General features: G+C 38.3%; 1 protein-coding gene across 1 annotated transcript in view; it reads left to right on the top strand.

The window, feature by feature from the left end:
* cd99 (CD99 molecule) overlaps nt 1-10,142 on the top strand; it is a 27,654-nt gene that overhangs the window by 9,528 nt on the left and 7,984 nt on the right. The window contains exons 2-10 of the mRNA XM_015055275.1: nt 4,209-4,238; nt 4,328-4,387; nt 5,577-5,609; nt 5,721-5,762; nt 5,888-5,926; nt 6,915-6,962; nt 7,156-7,236; nt 9,457-9,489; nt 9,920-9,940. Of these exons, the coding sequence (XP_014910761.1) occupies nt 4,209-4,238; nt 4,328-4,387; nt 5,577-5,609; nt 5,721-5,762; nt 5,888-5,926; nt 6,915-6,962; nt 7,156-7,236; nt 9,457-9,489; nt 9,920-9,940 (387 nt within the window). The remainder of the gene's footprint in view (nt 1-4,208; nt 4,239-4,327; nt 4,388-5,576; nt 5,610-5,720; nt 5,763-5,887; nt 5,927-6,914; nt 6,963-7,155; nt 7,237-9,456; nt 9,490-9,919; nt 9,941-10,142) is intronic.

The raw sequence follows: 10,142 nt of genomic DNA, 5'->3' as shown, positions 1-10,142 counted from the left end.
AGAGAGAAGGGGGGGGTGTTGCGCAACAACAACACCCAACCATTCAAACATGTGGGCAGTCTGTGGAAACAAAGCACCTGCCTTTAATTTCTCTTTCAGTTAAATAAAGTATTTTTGATTTTGAATTGAATTTATTCAGTAGAACATCTGGAAGATGTGTTCAAGCGTCCCCAGACTCCGGTCACGCTGCCACACCTTCATCTGCAATACAATCTAAAGACCAGGATCAAAGCAGGCTCTGTGATCATGTGAATAATTAAATATAATGTAGGAGATTCTGTTCCATTAAATGCATCATTGAACACAGGACTTGCACTTTTGTCTTAACATGTCACAAATGTGACATTATTTAATTTACATTAAACAGGAAGTCATGTTTTGCTGTACATGACCACAATGAAACTTAATTAAATGATGAAGCTATCAAAAACCTAGTTTTGCTGCCTAGAAGCAAAATACAAACAAAAATATAACGTCATTATCAGCGTATAAATAAATACTTTGTTACTGCTGTTGTATGCTTTAAAATCTTTATCAGTCAGTGTGCAAAAACTTTCCAAATTTCATTCAAGCAGAATATTTATGTTTAGATCAGATACTTTAGCCATGCTTGTGTGCTGAAAGCACCATACAAATCCCAAAAACTGTTCACCAAAAGCAGAACAAATCCAAGCAGATCCTACTTAAAAAAGGATCTGTTAGGGTTCACCCTGGCATGGCCCGCTCTATACCTGGGTTACTGGTTCTTATGAAGTCTTAGAGCCCATCTTCTAAATGCTGAAGACAATTAGAACCATAGACATGAAAATGTAAACAGCTCATTGAGCAGGCTGGCCCATGCTGTGATATGACTCAGCGTTCGCCATTTTGGATATGGTGTATCTGCCAGTAAGCTAATACAAGTAAGTTGACTGAACTTGATAAAGCGCCGTTCGACAAAGTATTTTACATTGATACCTGTCAGTGACACATTTTCTCACACACCCTAATTTACTGGGGAATCAAAGAAAGCACTAACGGGAGTGTTTCTAGCATTTTCATGCAATTATTTAGTTGTTTTTGGGGCTTTCTGAATACAGAGCATGTTTACATTTGATACCACTGATTCTGATACGTTGTTTTTATATTGACATTGAAGAACACACACACCTTGAGGGGTGTATTCATTAACATATTTACACAACTCCACAATTCTATGTGCATTTGTCATTTCAACAAATTAATTTTTGGAGGGAATTTTATTGTAAAGACAATGAACTTTGATAAATCAGCTACATATTTTTCTTACTATTTTCAGGAAAACAGCTTTTGTTACAGTATGATATTCTAACTCTGCTACAAACAGTTTAAACAATGTGTGAGAGGAGACACTTCTGGGCAATTTAGTCATATTGGAAATATTTCCTGGTTGGTTAGAAGCTAGTTTCTGTCCACAAGATCAAGAAATTCTGCTTGTAAAATTCCATTATTTTCTTTCATCCTTACCTGTGAAAGGTAATGCCAGTGGATGTGGTTGGTACTGTAAAACGGTTGAAACAAGGCCACACAGCACATGAATTGGGACCTCTGATCACGCCACTGCACATTGAAGATGGTAATGACTCAACGTTCAATGAGGCGTCTAATCATGTGTATGATTAGAACCACCTGCAGCCTGGATTCAGACCCGCTGTTCTTAAAGTTTGAATGAATATGAGGCTTCAGTGATCATGTTGTCTGTCCAGAGCTGCTACGAACAGAAGTTACAAGTTCTGTTTGGAAACTTAACCATGACCAGTGAAGGAAAAATGGTGCTCTCCTGTGAAAAGGATATTCTTCAGCTGAGACCATGCTGAGTTATGAAACATCCAGCTGATGTTTGGTCTGCTTGAAGTTAGTCAGATAACATGTTGAACTCTGACAGAGTTTTAGGCAAAGTCACTGTAATTTTAATGGAACCATTTCTTCCATCCATCCATGATGTGTTGGCATTCACCTACCACAGAACAGAGGAAAGAAGAAACAGTCAAAATATAAAATGTAGAACTGGCTTACCTTTGGGGTTCTGCCATGTTTTGTATGAAATATGTAATTCTAATTTAATGAGAAAACACTGGCAGGTTCTGGTTTTTTATAAATTGCATGTGAACAGCCAATCAGTGCAAGGGAAATGAATGACTACTATATAAGCACTAGCCAATAAGGTGTCAAGTAGCATTGCCCATACCTATTTGAGATGCATACTTTTGAGGAATAATTTGGAGTTAAATTTCACAGAAAGATCCCTGTGTCTATGCTTATTTGTGGATTTGTATCCACAAATAAGCATGGTTCCACTGAGCTGTTGGCATACTGAAAATGTCATGTTGTGGATCTGGGGATTTGATGGATAAGTTTTGCAATACGCTTTCTCCTCTCCATGAGTTTCCTGCACAGTGTGGCAGGATGAGGTTGACACAGTTACCCACAGACATGATCTAAGTCGGTAAGGTTCGTTCACTGCTGGAGCTGAAAATTTAACTTAATGTTGACAATTACTGACGCAGATATGAAGTGTGTCTTCAGGCAAGTTTTATTTGTTAGGATATTCAACTCATCAACAACCAATGACCTCTAAGGTTCAAATGGATCATAATCTTGAAGATGGTGACATCAATGACCATGAAAGTACCATAGATGTTCTGGATAGAACTAGATAGATGCATAGAAAATGTCCAACAGATGAAAAGTTGTTTTAATTCATCCTGTGTCCATTTACTACAGTGTTCAGGTCAATGTTAGCATAGTTAGCTATGTCTAACAAAATAAGAAAGACTGAAATGGAGAAATATTTTCAGTAACTGAAATGAATAAAAATGGTAAATAATGTGGAAAACTATGAGTAACTGGAACTATTAATCTAATACAGACTTAAATTATATGTATAATATCTTTATTTTCATTTTTGTGGATCTCTGCCTTTCGAACTGATGTGAAATAGTTTCTTTTTCCTCACAACAAGTTTACATCAGCTGTCGGCAAATTACGGTACTCCATAAATGTTCTGGCAGCTCTTTACCAGAACAGTCCCACCCAACTGATGGTGGGATAAAACACCATCAGTTGTTCAACAATAATTGAATAGATTTTTTGAAAATGGTATCTTCTGCTGAGCATTATTACCCAATCAATATCTACATAATCACACTATAATATATATAATATATATAATATAATATAATACAATATAATACTTTAACCCTTTTGAATTCTGCACCAAAAATTACCAAACTACTACTACTACTATCACTAATGCAAACTAAACTAAAACTATAAAACTAAACAATATTTAACAACTAATAAAAACTTGCAAACATACTGTAAAAGCTAATTGAAATTAGCTGAGTCAGACAAACAAAAAGTCAGGATGCAATAAAACAAAACTATAATGAAAAGTACCAAACTATCATAACCCTGGTTCAGGTTAGAATTCCTGATTTTAATGTTTTATCTTTGCTACTAGCTATTCAATCATAATAGAGTAGCTTGAGTTGAGTTGAAAGTGTTTTTACACTTCAGAAGCGTTTCCCTTGCTGTTGGTCAGGGAGAGTCAGCTCTTTGTATCCAAAGCTCCAGCTTTAAATAGTTTGCGCCCAGAAAGCCTAGCAGAACCCTCTCTGATGACTCATGCTATTTAAAGCTGCTTTGCACGTCAGTCACTGCTGCCATGGGAACCACCAAATAAATCTATCATTATAGATTTTTTTTATAGATAGATCCGAGTTCTTCTCACAGTCTGATATAGCAAACTAAACCTTTTCTTTTTACTTTATCTTCAAAGGACCTGAAGGGGCTAAATGCCAGAAGGTTACACACACTAACAGTGCTGCGTCAGCTCCTAACTGGTTAGTTGACACGTGCTGATGTCATGACTTTGTAAGCTTCTGATAGGTTCATGTACAGCAGTCATAGGAAGGCACTATAGTTCAGTCAGGAGGAATGGCCCAAATTACTGTTGTTAAAGGGTTCTGGAAGCTGAAGTCAGAGAGTTTGAAGACAATTCTACCAAATACAGAGGAAATGGATGGACATTTCTGGAACGAAAAGGAATAAAATGGCTGACATTCAGCAAATGAAATAATTTTTGTGATCATAACTAAAACTGTAGAAGTTTAATCTGATTTTATGTCAGTATATGTACATGTGTGTAACACTGTGTAACTCTAACCATGGTACTCTTTGTCATACAGGATTTGATCTCTCAGACGCTCTCGGACCAGGTGAGAAACTTTCTGTTTGAGCACATTGCTAATTTAGATGACTGGAAGCAGAATCATCAACTCTGCATATGCACTTTCATTTGTTTTAGACCCAACACCAGAAAAGCCCAAACAGCAGCCAGAGTCTCCGAAGCAATCTGGAAATGATGGTTTGTATCTTGGCATGCATCATCTCAGCCTGTTGATGCATTATTGCAACCCAAACAGACCACATCTATCTTCCTGTTTCTGTTGTTATGATAAGGTTATGCATTCTTCCTAGAGGAAGTGAAACGTTAAACCAGAGCGTTGTTGCAGGAAACACCAGTTCTGTCTAACGTTGTGTTGCTGATGGTGAGGCAGCGTGTTGGAGTGGCTCTATTATATTAGGTCTGATTTGTTCATCATTGTTTGGTTGAGGTATTGCATGTTAGGACAATTATTCCTTCTGGTTTTGGATGCTGTGCAGCTGAAAGGATTTTTTTTCAGTTGTTTTGATGCATAATCATGGCAAAAAGTTATTGTTTTTAGTTTTGGATCAAATTGAATTCAGCTTTTAGCTTTGTCAGCTTCTCCTATTGATCTTTGCAGCTACGTCACTTATTCAGACGAGGCACATGACAGACTCTGAGGGATGAGATTGTCTGGCTGTGTTGCAAACTCCAGTCAATAGTGTGTCAAATTGCATTGTGGCTAGGTTTTTCAGGATTATGTGTCCTCAGTGTTTCCACAGATTTCTAAAGGACTATCAAAGAGTGTGAAATGACTTTGGACAGTGAGTGTGACTTGCTGTGTGTGAGAAGCTACAGAAGTAAAACTTCAGAATACTCAGACACAGACTGGCATTTGTTCAAGGCAAGGGTGGTGAGGCAAGAAAACCACTGAGATGCCAGCTTCTCTCTTCTGCATGTTATGACCCAGATGTTGTCACGCACAGGTTGCTATGACTACCCTTTCATAAATGAAACCACGTGCACTTCATGTAGCTGCAAAGTGTGACGTGTCATCCTGTAGAGAACTCATCTTGTTAGCAGTGAATCAAGGTTTCTGATTGGACAGAAGAATGACCCAATATGGCTGGATGTAGTTTTATTTTCCTGAACGCTGTAGAACATGTGGAACAAATTATGCAGTGGCTGAGTTTGTTGAGCATGTTTTACTGAGAGTACAGCCTGAAGTCATCAGACAGGTTTGAAACTGGACTTTGTTTTACCTGTATGCTCAGGTTGCATGAAGTGTGTGTTTTGCAGTATGACTGAAAGGCGTTTTGTGCTGCAGGGATAATCTGTTTCCATGTGAGACAGGTTGTGTGATCAAATAGAAAAATCCCTGCAATGTTAATACTTCTCCTGTCCTCAGGTGGGCTGGACCTCTCCGATGCTTTTGGACCAGGTAAGACACAAATCTGCTTTCCAGAAACTTTCCTAACACCCATCTAACAATGGATTCATTACCTCGTGGCATTTATTATGTCATTATTAACATTAGGTTTTTTTTTTACAGATCCAACACCTGCTCCCAAAAAGCCAAGTTCTGGAGATTCTGGTAGGCTGAGGTTTCATTCTCCGCACTTAAAGCATGTAGAGAAGAGAGCTGAAAGCTAAACTGGAACCAGGTTTACCTGTTTACATGTTGGCAAAGTGACCTGATGGGTGTGTGTCCTGCTGCAGGTGGCTTTGGGTTTGACCTGGAGGACGCTCTCAAACCAGGTAGGCCATGTGAAAATCCTTACACACCTGGAGCTTTCCCACATTTATAGATTCTTAGGAGGGGGCGGGGGGAGGGAATAAATGGACAATTTTTCACATTTAGGATCACTACTGTACATCAAGGCAACTAATATACAAAATCAGTTCTCTTTGTCACAGTTGCTATACAAAATCACATTAATTTGTTCTTGTCATGTTGTTTGGCTCTTCTTGTCTCAAGCAAACATTAACATTTGGAATAAAAGTGCTAGAACTGAATCCTTGTTCCAGAATCATTTCCTTCTGTGATAGACTTCCCTTCTCTAACTTGACAGACATGATGTCCTCTCTGTAATCACACACATGCAGAATCTTGATTTAATATTTAAGATATGTGTACACTCTTAAAACAAATGTCTTCTTTCTCAATACATTTTATTTTTATCTTGTGTTGTTTTAGTTCAACAGCTATGTGTTAAACCATTGACCAATCACGTTACTTCGTGGATGTCTGCAGTTCTGGACCTTTCAACAGGAAAAACAGTCAATTAAAGCAACTTCCACTGATTGTTTTTTATTACATTTGATGTCAACACTTTTGTTTTCAGAGTGTACCATTTCAACTTTATTTGTGCCCACAGCTAGATATATATTCTTCATTTTGTAGCTACTATAGCACAATTGATACATAAAGCAAAATTTAAAATATCTTAATTGGTCTAAACACAATTCTTAAAACAGACTAAATTCACTTTCTAGAGCTAAAAACGGTTTTTAAGAAATCCATGATTGTTACCTTCACACACTTCATTAAAGAATGCCTTCCTTCTATGTGGTCACATGATGAAGGTTTTTCACAGTTTCCTAGAAACGAGAAGTGGCTCAACTTATCCAGTCATAAAAATATCGAAGTATTCTCCATCCACTTCCACAGTGGGGCAGATATTTGGCTCTTCCTGTCATTGCTGGCTTATTCAGATCTTGATGACCGTTTGGTCTCTGTGTGCAGGCCCCACCGAGAAACCAAAGAACCCTGGGTACAATCCAAACGGTGGAGGTGAGTGGACAGTAGATCCAGCTGCTGGTGTAGCAGCTTTATCAACTCACTGAGGCCCAGAACCAGAGCTGTGAAGCTGAGTTGACACAATGCAAAGACTAAAACACCAATATGAGCCTTGGAAACATGGATGTGTCCTGATATGTGGGAGGGAACTCAAACATGGACCTGAACTGCTCTGTTTTTCTTCCAGGAGGAGGAAGTTTTGATGATTCTGACCTGATGGATGTTAGCAAAGATGGTTACAAGCCTGATGATGGAGGACGCTCTGGAGGTAGGACCACATGAATGTCTACCGTCTTTAGAAGCTGATAGTTGATGTTCTGCTGTGGTTTGAGGAGAGCAGAATCTCATGCTTCCAGTCTGGTTTCACCATGTGGACTGACGGTCTAAGGTGAGAGGTGAGTATTTCTGTGAGATTTGGTACCAACATGTGTGGCAGTGACACAACTGAAACCAGACTCTTGCATATAAACTGAATAAAGAGACATAAACATATTTATTCTCTTCCCTTCCTGATATCTTGGCTGATTTTCTTTTCTATCATGTGAAACAAGAAAGCAGTGTCTTTCAGGTGAGGCCTTAACATACATCCACAGGTGTTCCTTCAATTATCTCAAATGTGTCAGTTAACCTATCAGAGGTTTGTGGAAGGAAACCCAAAAGGTTGAACCCGAGTACATAGAGTTTAAGGAATAATTATCCCTGACACTGATTAAATGTATGTCAACGTTTGAATTTGAGGGAAGTTGTGAACAGGATTATTAAAAATGTAGGAGCCAAGTTTTCTGGCATTTAGCAAATATAAATAATTTTGGTAATTCCATTTAACCCAAAACAAGACAGATTAGGTTTGAAATTTGAAATTTGAAATTTATTTCGAACATGATACATTTACATTTGATTTAACTTCACACAGTGAGAAAAAATGTTTGTGTCTTTATTCAGTGTATATCTGCCTTCAAATGGAATCTGTAACAAACTGTAATTTGCTTCTTGCTATTTACATCACAATCAGTAAAAAAAAAAAAAAACACCCAGTCCTTTTCTAGTTTTCTAGTTATTATTAGTCATGGTCCATTTGGTCCATTTGGTCCATTTCTCACTCACTCATCTTCATGTGTCAAATCGTCATGCTAACAGCCTGTTTTTCTTTAAACTTCTGCCATCTTCACTGGATTTTCTGTAACAAACATAATTATGAGGGGGGGAGGAAAGGGTTAGTCTGAAGAGGAGCAGCCAAAGCAAATGAGGTGGATTAGCAGTTCTTGCCAACAACTGATGTGTCATCCAGGAAATATGGAATATTCTTTCTGCTTGCTACTGATTGCTACTAGTCGGCCCTTTATTCGCACATGAGCAAATATCTTTGAAGAGATTAGGGTGATATAAGTTGAACAACATTTGATATATCTTTCTAAATAAGTAGTTTCTAGTTAATTAAGTCAAAGTTGTGACTCAGGGCTGTTGTAACTTATTAATTCAAAGTCTTCAAAGAGTTATTGCACATGATGATGGCTGTTGGCAGGACAGTTCTCTTGTAGCTGTCTGTGTCACAGCTACATGAGGCCTCTGACTGAAGACACTCTGCCTTCCTAAGACAGTCTGATGAAGAGGATGGTCAGGGCTGTTCATAACTTTTTATGAAGAATCCTTCTTTGTATAATCCTCTCCACAGGATCCACAGTCATCCCTAAAATAAAACCAGAATAGAACCAGAACAGAACCATCCTTCTCTATTAGGCTGTTGAGCATTTTTAGGTTCCTGGTTCTGGTGCTGCTGCCCCAGCAGATGACAGAAGAGATGATCCTCTCAACAACAGACTTCCAGAAGATCTGCAGCATCTGGCTGCAAACCTTGAAGGAGCTTAGCTTCCTCCACAAGTCCAGTCTACTCTGTTCCTTCTTATATTATAGATGCTTCACTGTTGCATCTCCAGTCCAGTCTGTTGTCCAGATGAACACCAAGACATTTATATTCCTCAACCACCTCCACTTCTTCTCCCATGATGGAAACAGGGTTTATCTAATTCTGTTTCTACTGAAGTTTACAATCATCTTCTTTGTTTTGTTCACGTTTAAGATGATAGTTTCCACACCATGACACAAAGCGGTCCTCCAGATCTCTGTGCTCAGCCTCTTGTCCATCTTTGATACACTGCAGTCATTTTAGTATTTTTATAGATGACAGAAGTCAGACTTGTGGTGGAAGTCTGAAGTGTAGAGAGTGAAAAGGAACATTGGGAGTACAGTTGCTGATCACCTGCTGACCCAGGTGATCAACAGATGCTCCTGCGTTGCTGATCACCTGGCTGGACACACAGTCCTTAAGTCTCACAAACTGTGGTCTGATTGTGAGGTAGTCATAGATCCAGGCAAAGTGCAAACTTTAGTTTTCTAAAAGAAAATATAAAACAGCTTCATTTTTGCTTCTTCCATTCATGTAGAAGCTAAAAATCTCTAAACTGACTAACTTTTCTTCTTCTGCTTCCAGGCCGTGCAATGGACCCTGGCTATGATGACCAAGGTAAGCTCCTGTGCTTTTGGTTTGGTTTGTACCACAGTTCTGCACATTGGACATGTTAGTGCAGTTTAGTCTTCTGCTCTTTAGCTCTGATGCTATCAGCTGTAGCAGTGCTAAGTTTTGCTGAGATGACTGAGCAGGGATTTAAGTGCTGAAGATTAAAATTGAAGAGTGAGATGAGAAACTTTTAAGCCCCTGTCTTTTACTTTGCTGCCAAGAGTCTACTTGGATCAATAATTCTCCAGGATGTGGTCTGTCTGCTGGAGAGCTCAGAGAATGGATGACTTTTAGCATGTCACCATTTGACCTTTATCTGATTATATTGAAATTTAGTTCCTGCAATATAATTTTTTTGATTAAGCCAATGTTTTCTTACCTGAGTATTATGGGTTGAACAACACAGACTGACTTGGTTTCTGATTTTTTTTTACAGATGGAGCTGGTAAATCTCAAGGTAAACCTCTTCTATAAAATGAGCTGTACACTGATGAAAGCAGCATCTAGAAAGAGGAACCACTTATTGGAACATTTTTTTGTAATTTTTTTTATAAAGAGCCCAGATAAAATCTATGCTTCTAAAACTTCTGCAAAGGTTTAAGAACTTCTTTTTTTAAAGGTTTTATTGGCTCTATAGTGGCCTTTATTTGAATTGACAG

This window comes from Poecilia latipinna, unplaced genomic scaffold (assembly GCF_001443285.1).
Source record: "Poecilia latipinna isolate Pla-1442-1.1 unplaced genomic scaffold, P_latipinna-1.0 Scaffold1306, whole genome shotgun sequence".
In the NCBI taxonomy this organism is placed as follows: Eukaryota; Metazoa; Chordata; class Actinopteri; order Cyprinodontiformes; family Poeciliidae; genus Poecilia; species Poecilia latipinna.
Note: the sequence above shows the minus strand (reverse complement) of the source record. Positions and strands in the feature narration are given on the sequence as shown.